The sequence below is a fragment of the Oncorhynchus clarkii genome, chromosome 5 (genome assembly GCF_045791955.1).
Source record: "Oncorhynchus clarkii lewisi isolate Uvic-CL-2024 chromosome 5, UVic_Ocla_1.0, whole genome shotgun sequence".
In the NCBI taxonomy this organism is placed as follows: domain Eukaryota; kingdom Metazoa; phylum Chordata; class Actinopteri; order Salmoniformes; family Salmonidae; genus Oncorhynchus; species Oncorhynchus clarkii.
Window position 1 is genome coordinate 49,333,984 of NC_092151.1, and position 25,499 is coordinate 49,359,482.

At 40.4% G+C, this 25,499-nt stretch overlaps 1 protein-coding gene across 1 annotated transcript in view; it reads left to right on the forward strand.

The window, feature by feature from the left end:
- Positions 1 to 4,025: 4,025 nt before the first annotated feature.
- LOC139408959 (potassium/sodium hyperpolarization-activated cyclic nucleotide-gated channel 1-like) overlaps positions 4,026 to 25,499 on the forward strand; it is a 156,356-nt gene continuing 134,882 nt past the window's right edge. The window contains exon 1 of the mRNA XM_071153489.1: positions 4,026 to 4,390. Coding sequence (XP_071009590.1) covers positions 4,026 to 4,390 — 365 coding nt within the window. The remainder of the gene's footprint in view (positions 4,391 to 25,499) is intronic.

Here is a 25,499-nt window from a genome sequence, read left to right on the forward strand (position 1 = left end):
ATGTATTTAGCACCATCTCCGCAAGGAGAATGGCGCTCGTTCTCTTCTCTTCCAAAACAAGTGAAAAGAAAAAACCAAAGTGACTGAGCCTAACTGGTGCAAACAAACACTGAGACAGGAACAATCACCCACAAACACACAGTGAATCCCAGGCTACCTAAATATGGTTCCCAATCAGAGACAATGACTAACACCTGCCTCTGATTGAGAACCATATCAGGCCAGACATAGAAATAGACAAACAAGACATCCAACATAGAATGCCCACTCAGATCACACCCTGACCAACCAAAACATAGAAACATACAAAGCAAACTATGGTCAGGGTGTGACACACATCTTAACATCAACTGTTCAGAGACTGTGTGAACCAGGCCTTCATTGTCAAATTGCCGCAAAGAAACCTCTACTAAAGGACACAAATAATAAGAGAGACTTGCTTGGGCCAAGAAACATGAGCAATGGACATTAGACCAGCGGAAATCCATCCTTTGGTCTGATGAGTCCAAATTTGAGATTTTTGGTTCCAACCGCTGTGTCTTTGAGAGACGCAGAGTAGGTAAATGGATGATCTCTGCAGGGTAGCCTAGCGGTTAGAGCGTTGGACTAGTAACCGGAAGGTTGCAAGTTCAAATCCCCGAGTTGACAAGGTACAAATCTGTCGTTCTGCCCCTGAACAGGCAGTTAACCCACTGTTCCTAGGCCGTCATTGAAAATGAGAAATTGTTCTTAACTGACTTGCCTAATTAAATAAAGGTAAAATTTAAAAAAATGTGTTGTTCCAAACATGAAGTATGGATTAGGGGATGTGATGGTGTGGTGGTTCTTTACTGGTCACACTGTCATTGATTTATTTAGAATTCAAGGCACACTTAACCAGCATGGCTACCACAGCATTCTGCAGCGATACGCCATCCCATCTGGTTTGCGCTTAGTGGGACTACCATTTGTTTGTCAACAGGACAATGACCTAAAACACACCTCCAGGCTGTGTAACCTCTTGAAACTCTGGGGGCAGTATTTCATTTTTGGATGAAAAACATTCCCGTTTTAAACAAGATATTTTGTCACGAAAAGATGCTCGACTATGCATATAATTGACAGCTTTGGAAAGAAAACACAAATCGGCAAAGATATTATCTGTGAGTGCCACAGAACTGATGCTACAGGTGAAACCAAGATGAAATTTCAAACAGTATATGCCCCAGATTTTGGAGGCGCTGTGTTCCAATGTCTCCTTATATGGCTGTGAATGCGCAACGAATGAGCCTACACTTTCTGTCGTTTCCCCAAGGTGTTTGCAGCATAGTGACGTATTTGTAGGCATATCATTGGAAAATTGACCATAAGAGACTACATTTACCAGGTGTCCGCCTGGTGTCCTCCGTCGAAATTGGTGCGCAATCTCCAGCTGCATGCATTTTTCCATGTCGTTCAGAGAAACCAAACTTCCACGAATGATATATCATCGAATAGATATGTGAAAAACACCTTGAGGATTGATTCTAAACAACGTTTGCCATGTTTCTGTCGATATTATGGAGTTAATTTGGAAAAAAAGTTCAGCGTTATAATGACTGAATTTTTCTTTTTTTTTCTTAGCCAAACGTGATGAACAAAACGGAGCGATTTCTCCTACACAAATAATCTTTTTGGAAAAACTGAACATTTGCTATCTAACTGAGAGTCTCCTCATTGAAAACATCCGAAGTTCTTCAAAGGTAAATTATTTTATTTGAATGCTTTTCTTGTTTTTGTGAAAATGTTGCGTGCTGAATGCTAGGCTTAATGCTATGCTAGCTATCAATACTCTTACACAAATGCTTGTTTTGCTATGGTTGAAAAGCATATTTTGAAAATCTGAGATGACAGTGTTGTTAACAAAAGGCTAAGCTTGAGAGCCAATATATTTATTTCATTTCATTTGCGATTTTCATGAATAGTTAACGTTGCGTTATGGTAATGAGCTTGAGGCTATAATTACGCTCCCGGATACGGGATTGCTCGTCGCAACAGGATAAGGGCTATTTGACCAAGAAGGACAGTGATGGAGTGCTGCATCAGATGACTTGACCTCCACAATCACCCGACCTCCACCCAATTTAGAGGATTTGGAATGAGTTGGACCAAAGAGTGAAGGAAAATCAGCCAACAAGTGCTCAGCATATGTGGGAACTCCTTCATGACGGTTCGAAAAGCATTCCTGCTGACCACCTCATGAAGCTTGTTGAGAAAATGCGAACGGTGGCTACATTGAAGAATCTCAAATATAAAGTATATTTGTATTTGTTTAACACTTTTTTGGTTACTACGTTATTCCATATGTGTTATTACATAGCTTTGATGCCTTCTCTATTATTCTACATTGTAGAACCTAGTAAAAATAAAGAAAACCCCTTGAATGAGAAGGTGTGTCCAAACTTTTGACTGGTACTGTATGTGTTCCAGAGTAGAGACCCATGCTAGCAACTGTAATTGAGTGCTGGCGGTGTACTGAGTACTGAGCTTTACCTAGCAAAGACTTATAGATCACCTGGAGCCAGTGGGTTTGGCGACGAATATGTAGTGAGGGCCAGCCAATGAGAGCCTACAGGTCGCAGTGGTGGGTAGTATATGGGGCTTTGGTGACAAAACGGATGGCGCTGAGTAGAGTGTTGGGGCAATTTTGTAAATGACATCGCCGATATCAAGGATCGGTAGGATAGTCAGTTTTACGAGGTTAAGTTTGGCGGCATGACTGAAGGAGGCTTTGTTGCGAATTGGGAAGCCGATTCTAGATTTCATTTTCGATTGGAGATGCTTAATGTGAGTCTGGATGGAGAGTTTACAATCTAACCAGACACCTAGGTATTTGTAGTTGTCCACATATTCTAAGTCAGAACAGTCCAGGGTAATGATGCTAGTCGGGTGGGAGGATGTGGGCAGCAATCGGTTGAAGAGCATGCACTTAGTTTTATTAGCATTTAAAAGCATTTGGAGGCCACTGAGGGAGTGTTGTATGGCGAAGCTTGTTTGGAGGTTTGTTAGCACAGTGTCCAAAGAAGGGCCAGATGTATACCGAATGGTGTCGTCTGCATAGAGGTGGATCAGAGAATCACCAACAGCAAGAGATCGAAATCATTGATATATACAGAGAAAAGAGTCTGCCCGAGAATTGAACCCTGTGGCATCACCATAGAGACTGCCAGAGGTCCGGACAACAGGCCCTCAGATTTGACATACTAAACTCATTCTGAGAAGTAGTTGGTGAATCAGGTGAGGAAGCCAAGGCTATTGAGTCTGCCGATAAGAAAATGCAAACGGTGGCTACATTGAAGAATCTCAAATATAAAATATATTTGTCTTTGTTTAAGACTTTTTTGGTTACTACATGATTCCATATGTGTTATTACATAGATTTGATGTCTTCTCTATTATTCTACATTGTAGAACTTAGTAAAAAATAAAGAAAACCCCTTGAATGAGAAGGTGTGTCCAAACTTTTGACTGGTACTGTATGTGTTCCAGAGTAGAGACCCATGCTAGCAACTGTAATTGAGTACTGGTGGTGTCTGCTGTGGCAGGTGGGAAGGTGCAAGTTAACTGAAAAATTCTAATCTCCCACTGTTTATATCAAAGTGCACCAAATTCATGCATTTAGCTGCTGAAATTCCTTCCGAAGGAAAATGCCCCCAGGACCCCCCTGTCTTTGGGTTAAGCCCTGAGTGTCTTCAAATCCTAGAAATGCCCATGATCAGTCACATTATGGAAATGAAGTGGTCAAGCGCCAACAATGTCCCCGTTAAACCGCAATGCTACGCGAGCAAGAGAGAGTTGAACTCTAAATCGGTTCAGTCAGTAGATGGCGGTAATCCAGGAAACCTGATCTGTCAGGTTCAACAGAAGTCTGTCTCAGTTTGCATCATTCCCAAAGGAGGCAGTGGAGCCGAGCAGTTGAATGACATCAAATGAAACACGGGAGTCCTTTTGAGTTTTGCGCGTAGCTTGTCTTCCCAGCCAGGAGACAGTACGTTTTATTGAAAATCATGGAAGAAAAATCGAATTCGTTTTCCAGCAAAAAAGAAGTGGAAAAAGCAGATGGGAATAATATATTTCAGAGTCAAGACTCGATACAGAAGAAGAATATGGGGAGCCAGAGCATGAAATCAGGGGACCACCCGAACTCGGTGGGCTTCAAGGGTGACCAGGAGGAAGCCTTGGTCGGGTTCGACGATCTAGACGGGTCCGGGAACCGACACGGCTTTATGCAGAGGCAATTTGGAGCGATGATGCAGCCTGGCGTCAATAAGTTCTCCCTGCGAATGTTCGGCAGTCAGAAAGCCGTTGAGAAAGAGCAAGAAAGGGTCAAAACTGCGGGATACTGGATCATTCACCCCTATAGCGATTTTAGGTAAGGAGTGGAAAGTCACCTTCTGATCTTTTTTTTATTACCATGCGATCCATTCATCCACACAGCCGGGTCCACAAGACACTACATCACTATGTCATCAGTGCGCGTAGGTTACGCCTCGTCAAATGTGTTGTCTAATCTTGCTTCGTTCTTGAGTCAGTTATAGAGGCGTTGATTGTTTTACCTATCAAATTGTGATTGTATTCATATTTTCCATTGCGGCAATTATCATTATTCTAATATGGAAGACAGAAATACATGAGTCCATGATATGTCCTTGGAAAGAGGATGGTGAATGTCACGAGTTGAATACACAAATACGAATTGTATTCCACATAACAGTAGTTTTTATTGCTGCATATGCGGATCTATAATAAGCCATGAAAGTAAGGTGAGAACATGTAAACATAGCCCATCCTGCAATGATGAAACGACGACGAGGATCCGTCGGGATAAGTGAGGATGGCCTCGGGATGGAAAATAGACATATGCGGTAAATTCTAGCGAGAAACGACAACAGAGAATAGGGAGAGAGAATAGATAAATAATGAAACATCGGTCGTCCGCATAAAATAAAAAGAGAATACAAGGGAAGGGATGAATTCAAACACCAGGCATTTAAACAGTTAAAGGGATCTCGCCTGCAAAACCGTGAATAATGGACAGATATTTCAAATGCACAAAGCTTTGGCGTGCCATACCCATCCATCAAACATAAATCCACGCTGAACTGCGCAGAAATAATGCGATGGAATATGTATATTTGTTTTTAGGGATATATTAACCTATTACAACAAGTTCCTCTTATGATACACTGAATTGCTTGCATTGTTTTTTAAAAAATTCAATTGGATAGAGTTTGAGATAAGTGGTTAATGGGCTTGTGTAGGCATTGCGCAATACATATTTGTATTATTTAAAGTGTCATCCTCACGCCCAGTGTCTCTCTGACATTTCGTTGACTGCATAGAAACGACCTAATATTGCGCATTGACAGAAATGACAGAATGAGATTATTATTTGGGTGACTGTCAGTCAGTCAGTCAGTCAGTCATATTTGTTTGGGAAAATTAAATAATGATCACATCTCCTGACAAATTCAAATGATACACAGTATTCTCAAACATAATCTCATCAAATGGAAGCATTCATAACCTGCCTCATCTGTTCAGTAACACCCCAGCTTTGTATTGTGTGTTGTATAAACATTGCAGTGGCATTTGAATATGGATGAATCTACACTCTGTCTAGACTACAGCATTTTTTTTTTCACCTTTATTTAACCAGGTAGGCCAGTTGAGAACAAGTTTTCATTTACAACTGCGACCTGGCCAAGATAAACCAAAGCAGTGTGACAAAAACAACAACACAGAGTTACAAATACACAAACATACAGTCAATAATACAAAATAAAATAAAAATAGAAAAATCAATGTACAGTGTGTGCAAATGTAGAAGAGTAGGGATGTAGGCAATAAATAGGACCTAGAGGATAAAAATAATTACAATTTAGCATTAATACTGGAGTGATAGATGTGCAGATGATGATGCGCAAGTAGAGATACTTGGGTGCAAAAGAGCAAGAGGGTAAGTAATAATATGGGTATGAGGTAGTTGGGTGTGTTATTTACAGATTGGCTGTGTACAGGTACAGTGATCGGGAAGCTGCTCAGATAGCTGATGCTTAAAGTTAAAGAGGGAGATATAAGACTCAAGCTTCAGAGATTTTTTCAGTTTGTTCCAGTCATTGGCAGCAGAGAACTGGAAGGGAAAGCAGACAAAGGAAGTGTTGGCTTTGGTGATGACCAGTGCAATATACCTGGAGGAGCGCATGCTACAGGTGGGTGTTGCTATGGTGAGCAGTGAACTGAGATAAGACGGGGCTTTACCTAGCAAAGACTTATAGATGACCTGGAGCTAGTGGGGTTGGCGACGAATATGTAGTGAGGTCCAGCCAATGAGAGCATACAGGTCGCAGTGGTAGGTAGTATATGGGGCTTTGGTGACAAAACGGATGGTGCTGAGTAGAGTGTTGGGGCAATTTTGTAAATGACATCGCCAATGTCAAGGTTCGGTAGGATAGTCAGTTTTACGAGGTTAAGTTTGGCGGCATGACTGAAGGAGGCTTTGTTGCGAATTGGAAAGTCGATTCTAGATTTAATTTTCGATTGGAGATGCTTAATGTGAGTCTGGAAGGAGAATTTACAGTCTAACCAGACACCTAGGTATTTGTAGTTATCCGCATATTCTAAGTCAGAACAGTCCAGAGTAATGATGCTAGTCGGGTGGGAGGATGAGGGCAGCAATCGGTTGAAGAGCATGCACTTAGTTTTACTAGCATTTAAAAGCATTTGGAGGCCACGGAAGGAGTGTCTTATGGCGAAGCTCGTTTGGAGGTTTGTTAGCACAGTGTCCAAAGAAGGGCCAGATGTATACAGAATGGTGTCGTCTGCGTAGAGGTGGATCAGAGAATAACCAACAGCAAGAGCGACATCATTGATATATACAGAGAAAATAGTCTGCCCGAGAATTGATCCCTGTGGCACCACCATAGAGACTGCCAGAGGTCCGGACAACAGGCCCTCAGATTTGACATACTGAACTCAGTCTGAGCAGTAGTTGGTGAATCAGGCGAGGCAGTCATTTGAGAAGCCAAGGCTATTGAGTCTGCCAATAAGAATACGGTGATTGACAGAGTCGAAAGCCTTGGTCAGGTCGATGAAGACACCTGCACAGTACTGTATTTTATCGATGGTGGTTATGATATCGTTTAGGACCTTGAGCATGGCTGAGGTGCATCCATAACTAGCTCGGAAACCAGATTGCATAGCTGAGAAGGTACGGTGGGATTCGAAATGGTGGGTGATCTGTTTATTATCTTGGCTTTCGAAGATTTTAGAAAGACAGGGCAGGATGGATATAGGTCTATAACAGTTTGGGTCTAGAGCGTCGCCCCCTTTGAAGAGGTGGATGACCGCGGCAGTTTTCCAATCATTGGGGATCTCAGATGATACGAAAGAGAGGATGAATAGGCTAGTAATAGGTGTTGCAACAATTTTGGCCGATAATTTTAGAAAGAGTGGGTCCAGGTTGTCTAGCCCAGCTGATTTGTAGGGATCCAGATTTTGCAGTTCTTTCAGAACATCAGCTATCTGGATTTGGGTGAAGGAGAAGCAGGGGGGGGGGTGGGTTCTGCAGGGGTTACTGAGATGTTGGCCAGGGTAGGGGTAGCCAGGTGGAAAGCATGGCCAGCCGTGGAAAAATGCTTATTGAAATTATCGTAGATTTATTGGTGGTGACAGTGTTTCCTAGCCTCAGTGGAGTGGGCAGCTGGGAGGAGGTGCTCTTATTCTCCATGGACTTTACAGTGTCCCAAAACTTTTTGGAATTAGTGCTACAGGAAGCAAATTTCTGCTTGAACAATCTAGCCTTAGCTTTCCTAACTGACTGAGTACATTGGTTCCTTACTTCCCTGAAAAGTTGCATATCACGGGGCCTATTCGATGCTAATGCAGAACATCACAGGATGTTTTTGTGCTGGTCAAGGGCAGTCACGTTTGGGGTTAACCGAGGGCTATATCTGTTCTTAATTCTACATTTTTGAAATGGGCATGCTTATTTAAGATGGAATGGAAATCATTTTTGATGAGAAACTAGGCATCCTCTACTGACGGGATGAGGTCAATATCCTTCCAGGATACCCGGGCTAGGTCGGTCAGAAAGGCCTGCTCACTGATGCATTTTAGGGAGCGTTTGACAGTGATGTTGGGTGGTTGTTTGACCGCGGACCCAGTACCCACTCAGGTAATGAGGCAGTGATCACTGAGATCCTGGTTGAAGACAGTAGTGGTGTATTTAGAGGGCAGGTTGGTCAGGATGATATCTAAGAGAGTGCCCATGGTTATGGATTTAGGGTTGTACCTGGTAGGTTCCTGTCACACCCTGACCATAGTTTGCTTTGTATGTTTGTATGTTTTGTTTGGTCAGGGTGTGATCTGAGTGGGCATTCTATGTTGTGTGTCTAGTTTGTCTATTTCTATGCCTGGCCTGATATGGTTCTCAATCAGAGGCAGGTGTTCGTCATTGTCTCTGATTGGGAACCATATTTAGGTAGCCTGTTTTGTGTTGGGTTTTGTGGGTGGTTGTTTCCTTTGTTTGTGCCACACAGGATTGTTTTCGGGTTTTCACTTTGTTGTTTTGGTTATGTGGTCATGTTCAGTTTTCTAATTTAAAAAACCATGGACAACTACCGCGCTGCATTTTGGTCCTCCTCTACTTCCCAGGAAGAAAACCGTGACAGTTCCTTGATGATTTGTGTGAGATTGAGGGCATCTTGCTTATATTGTAGGATGGCCGGGGTGTTAATCTCAATCTCCTAACCTGCTATGTTATTTGTTCTAACCTGCAGCATAAGGCACTCTAGCCTGCTATGGAAGTCACTTCTTGTTATAGCTGTATCGAAGTGACTTGAGAGAGTGTTTCACATGTAAATATACCGGTATGACGTCTGGTCCCCAAAAAAGTGTCCATACCCAATATGCTACGTTTTAGTTCACCGGTGTCCCCTGGTAGAGTTTAATTGATGGTGAGGTGACTTTCCTTCCCTGTTATAATAATCTAAAGTATTGACTTGATTTTAGCTCGTCACTATCCATGGTGCTGAAGTGCTACTCTGCGCTGTGGATTCTGGAGATAGTCTCTGCTAGCCTACTACTACACACACAATGCTATCTATTATTATTCTTAAACAAACAGTGTCCACTGGTTTAGGATACACTTCACTTCTCATAGATATTGTATGTATAAAACTTTATGGATTAGTTTGGGAGATATTTGGCTGCTAAACACATTGCCTGCATTGCAAATATGGGAGTGGTGACAGTGCATCTAGAACGTCTGTCAATAGAACGAAGGTGTGCCAGTATTAGAACTATGTGATCAACCTTTCTGTGATAATATACACAAGGTATACCTGGACCAATGTGATATGCATGACTGCTTATTAATGACTGTTACATAGATAACTAAACTGCCTCATCACTAGGATCATTTTAAATCATTTAAAAGATCCAGTCTGTAAATGTATCATTTTTAAAAACTGTTAGACCTTGTTAGTGGGGCTTGCAAAGCAATAGTCCCTGCTTTAAAGTGAAACTGACAGTGTTTTAACTACTTTGCAGATATGAAACAAACAAAGTCATATCAGTCAAACATATCAAATATCCAGTTTATATCTCAAAACCAACTTTATGTGGTTTTACAAATAGGTTCTATTTGACTCAACATTCCTTGACGCACACTAAGGAAATGTTGGCAGAATAGATAGATGCAGTTCAGTGCATGATTCATATAATTCACCAATACATTTCTTGGTAGTCCAAAAAATATTGCTATCAGGTTGTAAATCACAGCTGGCCTGGTACATTGTTTTCTGCCTCCATTCGGGATGCAATATTTTAACAAAAACTGATGATTGTAACTAAGGCTGGGAATGTCAATACAATCAAACTAACAAGGGCACAAGTCAGTCATCACGTGGCTAATAGGATAGCTTATCTATACTGAACAAAAATAAAAACGCAACATGGAAAGTGTTGGTCCCATGTTTCATGAGCTGAAAGAAAATATCCCAGGAATTTTCCATATGCACAAAAAGCTTATTTCTCTCAAATTTTGTGCACAAATTTGTTGACATCCCCGTTAGTGAGTATTTCTTGACATGCTGACTGCAGGGATGTCCACCAGAGCTGTTGCCAGATAATTCAATGTCAATTTTTCTACCATAAGCCACCTCCAATGTTGTTTTAGAGAATTTGGCAGTACGTCCAACCGGCCTCACAATCGCAAACCACCTGTAACCACACCAGCTCAGGACCTCCACATCCGGCTTGGATGCTAAATTCTCTAAAACAACGTTGGAGGTGGCTTTATTTCTGTCTGAAATAAAGCCTTTTTGTGGGGAAAACTCATTCTGATTGGCTGGGCCTGGCTACCCTTTTCCCTCCCAGGCCCACCCATGTCTGTGTCCTTGCCCAGTCATGTGAAATCCATAGATTAGGGCCTAATGAATTTATTTAAAATGACTGATTTCCTTATTTGAACTGTATCTCAGTCCAATTTCAAATATTTGAAATGGTTGCCTGTTGCGTTTCTATTGTTCTTCAGTATATTTATGTAGCAAGCTAAAAACACAGATCCTAATGTTTGCTAGCTAACCAGCTGCTAGGAGGATGTCATGTCATGTCGTTTTTCGGTGGCTATACACAGCTAGAGATGCAGGTGTCATTTATTTAGCTAGGAAAACTTGAACGGCTGTTATCCAGTTAGCATCTCTTGTGTTGGCAAATTCACTCTGGCTACTCCGATTTTACAGCACTCTTGTCTGAGTGTTCCTGAGCATCAAATAACTGATACATTTAAGAACGCGCAACACCGGCTGATTATGACTGGTGTCAGTAAACGTAGGCAAAAAAGTAATAGTCACAAACACTTTAGATATCATTTAAACAGTCTAGCTAGCCAGCTCTGCTAGGGTAAGTAAAATGGTCTCTCATTTTTGTCTGGAAGTAGCTAGCTAGTAAGCTAGCTGTCTTTAGCCAGTTAGCTTGGTTGCAGGCAAGCTGCAGAAGGACGAGTAGGTTACAATACCCCGTCGTATATCAGTGTATTAGCATTAGTTTTTGATCTTGTCGACGTGCATAACTGAGGGAGAGAGAGCCCACCTTTTTGTGTTTGTTTGATCAACAGGACTGTAAACTTCCCAAATGTAAGAGGACTCCCATGGTATTGACAGATTTGCAGAAATCCATTTTGATGTATTTTGTGGCTTTTGGCGAACACATTCAAATTCGCGCTGTTGTGACTGCCTGTAAAGATACAGTCCTGTTCAAAGTGAATGATGGCAGGCTTGTGACGGAAAATGGCTGGTTTGCATAAAGGCCTACTGGAGCTCTAGTTGGCTATGGTGCAACGGTCTGCGTAGACTCTGTTCCCGGACAAGACAAATTATTTTTTGACGTTTTATTTCCTGCAGTGTCTATTAATTGTCCTAACGCTCGGCAGCTTTTTCACTCTATATTGCTACAAAATATTCACAATTGCCTTAATATACGTAAGAATTTATAAAAATTTGAAAATGACCATATCTAAGTGCTTGCATGTCAATTTTTTATATTTTAAGTGTCATGTTCTTCCTGGGGGTGTACATGAACAGATTTGAATAAGATTTAATGTTGCTAAAATGCTGTCAGTTCCACTTTAAATATTTGACATACTGCTCTTACACAGTTTAAGCTAAAAATGCTGTTCAAACGTTAAAATGTGTAGACTGGCCTGGATTAAGTTTCTTACATACAAGTGTTTTATATATTTTCAACTTTTTAAATTATTACGTTTTTTGACCTTCTTTTTGTCCTCCATCTACTTTCATGGGATTGCTTCAGCATTCTAAATGTCCTATTGTTACTTCATCACTCCCAACATTCTATTCTATTCACTGTGAACAATGTAACTTTGACACAAATCAGCTACTTTGACCATTTTCCCAACAACTTAGACAAAAACTTAGTGTATGAACTCTTCCTCTACTTCTTTGCTACAAAAAATATCTGATCCAAATGATGCAGGTCTTTTAACCACTTCAACACATTTTCCCCAACCTTTTCCAAACAACTGAAATTTTGACAACTTTTGCAGCACTTTAGATATAAACATAAAGGGTATGACATCTTGGTCTACGTTTCTACTGTTCAAATCTGGAATCAGAAGATAATTATCTTCTTCCAATCAAAAGTTACAGCTGTTTGTTGGAGTTTAGAGCGATGAAAAGTAACTATATACATTTGTAAAATTTAGCATGAAATAACCCACAAACAGTAACTCTTGAACCGTTCAAGCTAGATGCCACAAACATACTTCTAATGAGCTGAAGCAAGTCACAAATGTTTTCAACATGTATAATAACCATCTAATTTTATACCAATATTGTTTTCCACCAAGATGATTGAATGGACACCTTGAATCCCTGTTTCAATATCCACAAAGGCTCACCTCCCTCGTCACACGAAAGGGGTTCAGCAGTTCACTTTATGGCCTCGTTCATGATACCTTCCATTGGGCTCTGCATCACAGAGAGTGATGTGTTATTTTGTCCCTGTGCCAATGTAAAGAGAGATTACAATTACCATGCTAGAGCAGAGCTGGCTGGCTGGCTCTTCCTTCCTGGTCCCATAGAATTGTATGGCTATTCTACACCAATCCTGTAGGCCTACTCTGTATAGCTGGCTATTCTATACCTATTCTATACCTGGCTATGCTGTTTAAAATAAAGGAGGTTTGTGGTTCTATAACCTAAATCATATTTTGGTTCTTTGGCCACATTCTAAGAACCATTTATTACATCCAGGGCCATAAAATGATTTCCACAGCACAGACTTGTTCTGTATGGCTGTTCTTCACCTTTGCTGTATTCTGGCCTCAGTACATAACTCTAAGGCTGTTGTATAACTGGCTTTGCTTCATGCTGCAACGAGTGCTGCTGGTTTGGACATGCAAGGTGCTCTTGTTGTTTGGCTCAAATCCTCCTTTCTGTAGATGTGTCACGATCGTTATAATGAGTGGACCAAGATGCAGCGTGGTATGGTTCCATCCTCTTTATTTTGAAGTGAAACTCAAAGAAAACAATAAATCGCAAAACGAAAGGTAAAGCTACAATAGTGCTCTCATAGTCAAGATCCCACAAAGCACAAAGGGGAAATGGCTGCCTAAATATGATCCCCAATCAGAGACAAAGGTAAACAGCTGCCTCTGATTGGGAACCATACCAGGCCAACATAGAAATAAAATTACCTAGATGACCCACCCTAGTCACACACCGACCTAACCAACATAGAGAATAAAAAGCTCTCTATGGTCAGGGCGTGACAAGATGCTTCAAAGTTTCAGGGATTTGTCTTTGTTGATATTCAACTTCTCTGCTGTGGTCCCATAATTACTGTGCACTCTTAGAAAAAGGGTTCCAAAGGGGTTCTTTGGCTGTCCCCATAGGAGAACCCTTTTTGGTTCTAGGTACTCTTTTGGGTTCCATGTAAAACCCTATGTGGAAAGGGTTTTAGATAGAAGCCAAAATGGTTATACCTGAAACAGATGGAACAGAGCTAGTTGAGAACAAGTTCTCATATACAATTGCGACCTGGCCAAGATAAAGCAAAGCAGTGTGACACAAACAACACAGAATTACACATGGAATACACAAGCGTACAGTCAATAACACAATAGAAAAAAATAAGGTCTATATAGAGTGTGTGCAAATGGCGTGAGGAGGTAAGGCAATACATAGGCCATAGTAGCAAATTAATAAAAATTTAGCAAATTAACACTGGAGTGATAGATGAGCAGGTGGTGATGTGCAAGTACAAATACTGGTGTGCAAAAGAGCAGAAAAGTAAATAAAAACAATATGGGGATGAGGTAGTTAGGTTGGGTGGGATATTTACAGATGGGCTATGTACAGCTGCAGCGATCGGTTAGCTGCTCAGATAGCTGATGTTTAAAGTTACTGAGGGAAAATACAGTGCCTTGCGAAAGTATTCGGCCCCCTTGAACTTTGCGATCTTTTGCCACATTTCAGGCTTCAAACATAAAGAAATAAAACTGTATTTTTTCGTGAAGAATCAACAACAAGTGGGATACAATCATGAAGTGGAACGACATTTATTGGATATTTCAAACTTTTTTAACAAATCAAAAACTGAAAAATTGGGCGTGCAAAATGATTCAGCCCCTTTACTTTCAGTGCAGCAAACTCTCTCCAGAAGTTCAGTGAGGATCTCTGAATGATCCAATGTTGACCTAAATGACTAATGATGATAAATACAATCCACCTGTGTGTAATCAAGTCTCCGTATAAATGCACCTGCACTGTGATAGTCTCAGAGGTCCGTTAAAAGCGCAGAGAGCATCATGAAGAACAAGGAACACACCAGGCAGGTCCGAGATACTGTTGTGAAGAAGTTTAAAGCCGGATTTGGATACAAAAAGATTTCCCAAGCTTTAAACATCCCAAGGAGCACTGTGCAAGCGATAATATTGAAATGGAAGGAGTATCAGACCACTGCAAATCTACCAAGACCTGGCCGCCCCTCTAAACTTTCAGCTCATACAAGGAGAAGACTGATCAGAGATGCAGCCAAGAGGCCCATGATCACTCTGGATGAACTGCAGAGATCTACAGCTGAGGTGGGAGACTCTGTCCATAGGACAACAATCAGTCGTATATTGCACAAATCTGGCCTTTATGGAAGAGTGGCAAGAAGAAAGCAATTTCTTAAAGATATCCATAAAAAGTGTTGTTTAAAGTTTGCCACAAGCCACCTGGGAGACACACCAAACATGTGGAAGAAGGTGCTCTGGTCAGATGAAACCAAAATTGAAATTTTTGGCAACAATGCAAAACGTTATGTTTGGCGTAAAAGCAACACAGCTCATCACCCTGAACACACCATCCCCACTGTCAAACATGGTGGTGGCAGCATCATAGTTTGGGCCTGCTTTTCTTCAGCAGGGACAGGGAAGATGGTTAAAATTGATGGGAAGATGGATGGAGCCAAATACAGGACCATTCTGGAAGAAAACCTGATGGAGTCTGCAAAAGACCTGAGACTGGGACGGAGATTTGTCTTCCAACAAGACAATGATCCAAAACATAAAGCAAAATCTACAATGGAATGGTTCAAAAATAAACATATCCAGGTGTTAGAATGGCCAAGTCAAAGTCCAGACCTGAATCCAATCGAGAATCTGTGGAAAGAACTGAAAACTGCTGTTCACAAATGCTCTCCATCCAACCTCACTGAGCTCGAGCTGTTTTGCAAGGAGGAATGGGAAAAAAATTCATTCTCTCGAATTGCAAAACTGATAGAGACATACCCCAAGCGACTTACAGCTGTAATCGCAGCAAAAGGTGGCGCTACAAAGTATTAACTTAAGGGGGCTGAATAATTTTGCACGCCCAATTTTTCAGTTTTTGATTTGTTAAAAAAGTTTGAAATATCCAATAAATGTCATTCCACTTCATGATTGTGTCCCACTTGTTGTTGATTCTTCACAAAAAAATACAGTTTTATATCTTTGTGTTTGAAGCCTGAAATGTGGCAAAAGGTCGCAAAGTTCAAGGGGGCCGAATACTTTCGCAAGGCACTGTAAGTCTCCAGCTTCAGCAATTTTTGCAATTTGTTCCAGTCATTGGCAGCAGAGAACTGTAAGGAAAGGCGGTCAAAGCAGGTGTTGGATTTGGGGATGACCAGTGAGATATACCTGCTGGAGTTCGTGCTACGGGTGGGTGTTGTTATCATGACCAGTGAGCTGAGATAAGGCGGAGCTTTACCTAGCATAGACTTATAGATGGCCTGGAGCCAGTGGGTCTGCCGACGAATATGTAGCGAGGGCCAACCAACTAGAGCATACCGGTTGCAGTGGTGGGTGGTATAAGGGGCTTTGGTGACAAAACGGATGGCACTGTGATTGACTGTATCCAGTTTTCTGGGTAGAGTATTGGATGCTATTTTGTAAATTACATCGCCGAAGTCGAGGATCGGTAGGATAGTCAGTTTTACGAGGGTATGTTTGGCGGCGTGAGTGAAGGAGGCTTTGTTGCGAAATGGGAAGCCGATTCTAGATTTAATTTTGGATTGGAGATGTTTAATATGAGTCTGGAAGGAGAGTTTACAGTCTAGCAAGACACCTAGGTATTTGTAGTTGTCCACATATTCTAAGTCAGAACCGTCCAGAGTAGTGATGCTAGTCGGCTGGGTGGGTGCGGGCAGCGAACTGTTGAAAAGCATGCATTTGGTTTTACTAGCGTTTAAGAGCAGTTGGAGGCCACGGAAGGATTGTTTTATGGCATTGAAGCTCATGTAGAGGCTAGTTAACACATTGTCCAAAGAAGGGTCAGATGTATACAGAAAGGCTTCAACATGGAACCACAAAGTGTTCTTCAAAGGGTTCTCCGATGGGGAAAGCCGAATAACCCTTTTAGGTTGTAGCACCATGGCTGTTACATAATTTTGAAATTTCATCGGATAGACTTCCTAATACCACTGTAAATGGGTTTCCATAGGTTTTATTATTGAAAACAACTACTGTATTTGACTGTTGTATTTAGTTAATTTATAAGGCTTTGACAAATAGAAAAGACATAAATGAGCACCATGTGCTTAAAACCTTGTTGTTGCAGTCATATTTGGTTGATGCTATCACCTTTCTGGCATTGAAATACCAAGGAGCAACTATGTGACTATATAGCAACAGTCCATGCATGAATGACAGACCTCACCATTCATGGGTGCTTTGTATGGTTTAAAAAGCTTCTGCAACTCAATCTTCTAACATATTCTTAGTACAGAGGCTGCTTAAAGTTTAATGGCTGGTTAGTAATATTCATTATTTATAGATTTCAGAAAGGGTTCGCGCTTGGCCTGGTGTAGGCTAGGCCTTTTGGAGAAGAAGCTTTTGTCTTCCATGAAACTCTTTCTTTCCTGGGGGTCTTTTAGCATGACCATGTTCAGATAGTATGACATTTCTGCATGGCTTTCTTGTAGTATCAGTTGATATTTACCAAAATATGAGGGACATTGAATGAAAGACAATATTACTTTGTAATAAGTTAAATCATCATTAACTACATTCCAATATGATGAGCACAGCAGAATGTAATCAAACCCAAATGTCTTCAGATTCCAAAAACAACACCAAAACAAACCTCTTTTTAGAGACTTGTGCATTATTGATTTTGAAGTGCTTGTGTCTAGCTTCTCTTTTTTCCTCTTCAGATCAAAGAGGTGTTCTAACAGTCTAACGAAGGACATTGTGAAGAAAAGTGTATTTTTTTCAAATCTATGGATCCGTCAGAAATGGCACCTTAGCTATTCAATATACAATATAGTGCACTACTTTTGATCATAGCCCTTATGGGTTCCCTCTTCAAAAGTAGTGCACTCACTGTATAGTAAATAGGGTGCCATTTCAGATCTCACTTTTTACCAAATCCATGATCTCTGGTGCTCCCTAATTAGCAGTGCTGCTCTCTGCTCTGTGTTTATAACTACATTTGCTACAGTACAATACAGAGCAATGCCCTCAATTCCACAGTCGCTGCACAATCATTGGATTCAATGTATAACAAACACTAGATGTCTTCACCGGTCTAGTTGGACCCGATATACCCGAGATCCCAATCAGGCCCAATCTTGCTGCAGGTCTGAAATTCGAACTTGTCCCTCGGGTCCGGTGTTGTTTGATTGTCAACCACGGTAACTACAGCTGAGTGTATGCGAATGGACCCCACCACGACTTTGCGTAGTCTACAACAGTGGTTCCCAAACTTTTTATAGTCCGTACCCCTTCAAACATTCAACCTCCAGCTCCGTACCCCCTCTAGCACCAGGGTCAGCCCACTCTCAAATGTTGCCATCATTGTAAGCCTGCCACACACACACTTTACGATATTTATTAAACATAAGAATTAGTGTGAGTTTTTGTCAAAACCCGGCTCGTGGGAAGTGACAAAGAGCTCTTATAGGACCAGAGCCAGGGCACAAATAATAATATAATAATCAATAATTTTGCTCTTTACATAGCCATCTTACACATACAGCCTTATTTGTTCATCAAACAAAATGTGAATAACTCACCACAGGTCAATGAGAAGGGTGTGCTTGAAAGGATGCATGTAACTCTGCATTGTTGGGTTGTATTGGAGAATCTCAGTCTTAAATAATTTTCCACACACAGTCTGTGCCTGTATTTAGTTTTCAGGCTAGGTGAGGGCCGAGAATCCTCTCTCACATAGGTACTTAGTTGCAAAGGGCATCAGTGTCTTAACCATGCGATTTGCTATCCAGAAATCTGGCAGTGGCATCTGATTAAATTAAAGTTTCACAGAACAGCTTGTTGCAATTTCGATGAGGCTCTCTGGTTCAGATATCGGTAGGTGTACTGGAGGCAGGGCATAAAAGGGATAACGAATCCAGTTGTTTGTGTCGTCCATTTTGGGAAAATACCCTGCATAATTGCGCAGCCAGCTCACTCAGGTGCTTCATTATATCACATTTGACATTGTCCGTAAGCTTGAGTTCATTTGCACACAAAAAACATACAATGATGAAAAGACCTGTGTGTTGTCCTTGTTAATGTAGACAGAGAAGAGCTCCAACTTCATAATCATAGCCTCAATGTTGTCCTGCACATTGAATATAGTTGCGGAGAGTCCCTGTAATCCTAGATTCAGATCATTCAGGTGAGAAAAAACATCACCCAGATAGGCCAGTCATGTGAGAAACTCATCATAATGCAAGTGGTCAGACAAGTGAAAATTATGGTCAGTAAAGAAAACTTTAAGCTCAACTTTAAGCTTGTCCCTCAATTAAAAAATTGGTGTCAATTCTTTGCCCCTTGATAACCACTGCATTTCTGTATGTTGTAAAAGCATTACATGGTCGCTGCCCATATCATTGCATAATGCAGAAAATACGCGAGAGTTCAGGGGCCTTGCTTTAAACTCTCTGGGATATTCGGGACGGTAGCGTTCCACCCCGCCAACAGCCAGTGAAAGTGCAGGGCGCCAAATTCAAAACAACAAAAATCTCATAATTAAAATTCCTCAAGCATACAAGTATTTTACATCATTTTAAAGATAAAATTCTCATTAATCCAGCCACCGTGTCTGATTTCAAAAAGGCTTTACAGCGAAAGCACCACAAACGATTATGTTAGGTCACCATCAAGTCACAGAAAAACACAGCCATGTTTCCAGCCAAAGAGAGGAGTCACAAAAAGCAGAAATATAGATAAAATTAATTACTTCTACCCCCTCCTTTTTCGAACATTCTGTTAAAAATCGCGCAACTTTTCAGCGTCCTGCTACTCATGCCAGGAATATAGTATATGCATATGATTAGTATGTGTGGATAGAAAACACTCTGAAGTTTCTAAAACTGGTTAAATCAAGGCTGTGACTATAACAGATCGTGTGTTTCATTGAAAAACGCAAGAAAAACTGCTCTCTGAAAGCTAAAAATAATTTCCATAAGTCACTTCCACGAGTTGTTAAAAGAGAACAAAATTTAATATCGACCTGCCTGCAATTCATACAAATTCCACACGATGTCGCCATTGTCGTCATTTTCAATTGAATTAATTGTTGGAAAATCCATCTATCTGGCATCCATTTTCCCAGTCTTCACCCGGATGTTGTTAATGAAGACATTGGCAGCCATTGATTTGCAAACGAGGAGCTATTGAATATACATCGCCCTGTAATCATTTTGATAGATTATAAACGTTTACTAATACCTAAAGTTGGATTACAAAAGGATTTCGAAGTGTTTTGTGAAAGTTTATCGTCGACTTTTTTAATTTTAAAAAATTACGCAGCGTTTAAAAACGATGTTTTTTTCTGAATGACACAGCTTCCATACAAAGCTATTTTGGGTATATATGGACCGATTTAAACGAAAAAAAGACCCAATAGTGATGTTTATGGGGCATATAGGAGTGCCAAGAAAGAAGCTCGTCAAAGGTAATGAATGTTTTATATTTTATTTCTGCGTTTTGGGTAGCGCCGGCTACCGCAAAATCTGTTGTTTACGTGTCGTGCTGGCATTTTGGGGGGTGCATGCTATCAGATAATAGCTTCTCATGCTTTCGCCGAAAAGCATTTTAAAAATCTGACTTGCTGGCTAGGTTCACAACGAGTGTAGCTTTAATTCAATACCCTGCTTGTGAATTTTGATCAAGGTTTGAGTTGTAACGAGTACATTTAGCATTTAGCGTAGCGCATTTGCATTTCCAGGTGCCTACTTGAGACGTCTGCGTCTCAAGTATGGTCAAGAAGTTAATCACTAACCTTTGATGATCTTCATCAGATGACACTCATAGGACTTCATGTTACACAATACATGTATGTTTTGTTCGATAAAGTTCATATTTATATCCAAAAGTCTCATTTTACATTGGCGTGTTATGTTCAGTAGTTCCAAAACATGCAGTGATTTTGCAGAGAGCCACATCAATTTACAGAAATACTCATTATGAATGTTGATGAAAATACATGTGTTATACATTGAAATATAGATAAACGTCTCCTTAATGCAGCCGCTGTGTCAGATTTCAAAAAAACTTTACGGAAAAAGCATAACCTGAGTACGGCACTCAAAGCCCAAAACAGCCAAAATAAATATCCGCCACGTTGCGCAGTCAAAATTTGTCAGAAGTAGCATTATAAATATTCACTTACCTTTGATGATCTTCATCAGAATGCACTCCCAGGAATCCCAGTTCCACAATAAATGTTTGATTTGTTCGATAAAGTTCATCATTTATGTCCAAATAGCTTCTTTTGTTAGGGCGTTTGGTAACAAATCCAAACGCGCGTTCAGGCCCAGCCGAACGTCGGATAAAAAGTTCAAAAAGTAATATTACAGGTCGTAGAAACTTGTCAAACTAAGAATAGAATCAATCTTTAGGATGTTTTTGTCATAAATGTTCAATAATGTTCCAACGGGAGAATTCCAATGTCTGTAGAAAAGCAATGGAACGAGAGCTACCTCTCATGTGAATGCGCATGACTGAGATCGAGGCTGCTGCCAGACCTCTGACTCAATCCCCTCTCATTCGTGCCCCCTTCACAGTAGAAGCCTGAAACAACGTTCTAAAGAGGGTTGACATCTAGTGGAAGCCTTAGGAAGTGCAAAATGACCCATATCCCACAGTGTATTTGATAGGGGCTGAGTTGAAAAACTACAAACCTCAGATTTTTGTTTGAATTCTTTTTCAGTTTTTTGCCTGCCATATGGTTTCTGTTATACTCACAGACATCATTCAAACTGTTTTAGAAACTTCTAAATCTACTAATAATATGCATATGTTAGCAACTGGGAATGAGTAGGAGGCAGTTTATTCTGGGCATGCTTTTCATCCAAAAGTGAAAATGCTGCCCCCTATCCAAAATAAGTTAGTATTTCATTCGGAGAATCATAGATGACTCCGTCTTCACTGACGAGTTTCTGCCATTGATTTTTGTTAGCGTTCCTGTATTGGAGATTCAGGAAGAATTTGTTCATTTGTTTCTCCATATTCCATCCAGTTTGCTTTATTTTTGTAATAGATTACATTAGATCATTCTTGAATAAGTTCCTCAAGTTATTTTTGTTTTTCCTCTAAATTATTTTGTATCTCTGTAGTATCGTTTTTATTGCTATCTACCTGTACTATTAGTTAATGGATTTCCCTTGTTAGTCTTGTCTCTTAAGCCAGAAGCAGGAAACGTTGTTTCCAGAGTTCACAATCTCATTTTCAAGTCTTTGTTTAAAAAATTACGATATTTTGGAGATTATTTTGTTTTCAAATAACCGAAAGTGAGTGGTTGTAATCTGAATAAAGGGGAAAAGGCCATTCTTGAACATGGGGTGAGACAATAGGCCCTTTTAATATTGTCTGGCTTGCCATTCCAAATAAAATGTAATATTTTTTTCTCATATAATTTAAACAGGTCGCTAGGTGTAGGCAAAACCATAAGCAAATAGGTAAACTGATATGACTAAAGAGTTAATCAGGGCAATTCTTCCACAAATAGACAGGTATTTTCATCAAGGACATGTTGTTTGCAGAATCCAGAAACAGGAGGTGGAGTTCCAGAGCTCACAGGTGTGCCTGGGATGGATTGTGACTCCATCTCGTTCCTCGCCCTCTTCAACGTGTCATTCACTGCCTGACTCTCCGCCAATGCCGCCTGACTATCTGCCAATGACGTGACTCTACGCCAATAATTACATTTAGAGTATTGGAGGATTCTAAATTAATATCTATGGGGCATGTTTCATTTGTCACGTTCTGACCTTAGTTAATTTGTTATGTCTTTGTTTTAGTATGGTCAGGGAGTGAGTTGGGTGGGTTGTCTACGTTTTTTCTATAATTTGGTATTTCTGTGTTCGGCCTAGTATGGTTCTCAATCAGAGGCAGCTGTCAATCGTTGTCCCTGATTGAGAATCATACTTAGGTTGCCTGGTTTCACTTTTGAGTTGTGGGTGTTTGTCTTCCGTGTCAGTGTTTGTTACCACACGGGACTGTTTCGTTTATTCACGTTTATTGTATTGTTCCAGTGTTCTGTTGTGTTTGATTAAACATTATGGACACTTACCACGCTGCGCATTGGTAATATTTTTCCCTTTTAGAGACTGTAATACATGGCATCCAGGTCAGGGTAACCAATAATATACACAAAGCACTAACCCTGACTCCCGTTTTTTAAGTGTTCATAGGTCTAGGTATATATATTCCTGGCCATGTCACTTGATTACTACTGTGCCTTTTGTATCTACCTTTCCAATTACTTTTAGAGTTTGGGATGATTTACAAATGTACGCTTTTCATGTCATTTTTCGTTAGGGAAAATCTGGTCTGTCAGAATGTGTAAGAGGCTTTTATTTAATTATAATGCAAGGTTAATAATAATAATAATAGTCGTTGGATAACAGATCAGCTCTGGGAACTCATTAACAGGTGGCTTCTATCTTCAATATTCTTTAAATGCTTTATTATCCAAATGTTTAAAGTGTGTGTGGGCGACAGGGGGAAACAAAATGGTGCAGTTTGAGGTCATGAGGCGGACTGTCATAAAAAATGGTGATGCATGTTTATTTTTGATCCAAAGCCATGAATGAGTGAGTCACTCAGCTTTATGTACAGTAGGTGCCAAGGCTATATGACTGCGCCATCAACTTGATTATTTAGCAGACATCACTTGCTGCTTATATTCAGTCAACACAGTCAACACATGTATCTTATCTTATCTTATCATGGAATATAATTTAACATTTTAATTTCTCTTAGAATAGAAAATTTAGTGTAACAACAGTTTTAGTAAATAGTATGCTACAGTCCAGTTACAGCTTCTTATGTCCAAGTAAAAATAAAAAATATGTAAATTTTTTTAAGGTGTGCGTGCAGGACAGAGGAATGTTAATTCTTACACTATTGTTCTAAATTCAATCACCTTCTTCATCCTCATCATTCAGTTCATTGACATTCAATTTTGAAGTTGTGCACAATTATCAGTCTCTATTTGGTTTATATCTCCCATTCGTTTACAGCGTTCATTCAGTTCGATGCACATTAGCGCCTTGAGACCCAAAAGCATAATCAGTGCTCTAACTCCCCCTTGCGCTGGTCTGGAGCAATGAAGCAGTGATGCAGGGTAACCTAGTAAACCACAAATTACCTCCGAGTCCCGCAGCATAATCTCAAAACTTTTGAGGAACCAGTTTATAATAGCAATAAGGCTGTTTGTGATATATGGGCAATATACCACGGCTAAGGGCTGTGTCCTAGCACTCCTTGCCTAAGAACTTAGCCATGGTATATTGGCCATATTCCACACCTCCTCGGGCCGTATTGCTTAATTATACCTACAGTATATCCTGTTTGGTGCAGCAGCAGCACCAGCCTTAATAGGCAGACTGGCTAATGGGAGAAACGAGTTGTCGTATGCAAAATGGCCCCCGTTTGTTTGTTTGTTTATATGACTGAGTTGAGTACATAGACATAACATGATCCTGCCATGATATACAGCATGAGGCCTATCTGTGGAGGGCAGGATGCCTGTTTTCTCTGGAGTTTATAGACCAGCTAACAGGCCATGTGGTGCAGGTTGATTCCACATGTGAAAATGCAGCACTGGCACCTGACTTCTGTCATGAAGTATGTTGATAGCTAGGAATAAAATCATAATTTGCTTAGATGATCTGTCTGCAGTGACATAATATAGCCCCAGTTTTAGCACTTCTGGCACAGAAATGTCCAAAATGTAGTATATTGAGCTTGATACTGACAAGGGTCTTTTCAAGTCATATTTGCCAAGTGATTTGGCCTAATTTACATTTTGAAATGCCCCAGACAGGTTCCTACTGTACGTTAGTGATGTGGTGCTTCAAACAAGCTCAATGTGAGAACATTACTATGGAATGAGATTAGAGACGCGAGATGACCGTTTAGCTGAAGTGCAGACACAGATATTTATAAGGGAAGGACCCAACCACTGGCTTCTGCATCATTTATTTAAACAGATCCATTACAGCCTGCAGAGTGCATCTCCAACCAGGAGTGCATCCCAAATGGCACCCTAACCTATATGGTCCACTAGAGCTGGGACAATAAATCAGAAATTACTGACACCGACATTGCCATCCTCTTGCCGAAGGATTTTGCTTACGTCAGTCATTTTTTGCAATTTTTCTACACAATGTTCTGCTTCACTGTCGGCTGCTGACTCTCACTCCTTCTCTCAACTGTGCACACGGAGGAGGGAGAGATGCATTCTGAGAAGCACAAGCTTGACAGTTGCTCAAAATGCTATTGCGGGAAAAATACAATTTTCAAAGCAACTACTGTTATTCTAGTTACAGAGAGGAGAGTCACAGCTTTCTGTGAGTAAATAATGTATTTCTCTCACCTCATAATATTTAGGTCATGGCACCACTTTACAACCGGAGTAGGCTGTAGGCCTAGTTAATATGGTTTTGATACACCCGCAGAGCCAAGCGCACCATTTGCAGGGAATAAATCAAGCAGCCAGGCCTAGCGCTGGAATGTTTTTGCAGGACATTAGCCTACATTTATTGATAGATTAATCAATTAGCCTACATGGCTATATAGCAACAATATAATATTTAGAGTTAGCGATCTAGATAAGTGTTTTGAGTTCCCACTTCCTCAGGTGGTAAATAGTATAACCTATAGGCCAATGTGCACAAAAATACATTTCATAATTCTGAATCCTATTTTGACAGGTTGCACATCAAAATATCAATCATGCATTTCCTGGATATGTTAGATGAAATAGCTTACTTTTTAATCATAGGCTACCATCTCAGTTGTCTTACTTCAAGACCTCTGCCACTAATGTAAAGTAACTGTCCATTAAAGCTGCAACATGTCACTTTTGGGCAACCCAATTCACATAGAAATATGAGATAGATCTGTTATTCTCATTGAAAGCAAGTCTAAGAAGTGGTAGATCTGTTTTAAATGTTCTTAACTTTAGTTTTTGTGTCTTACT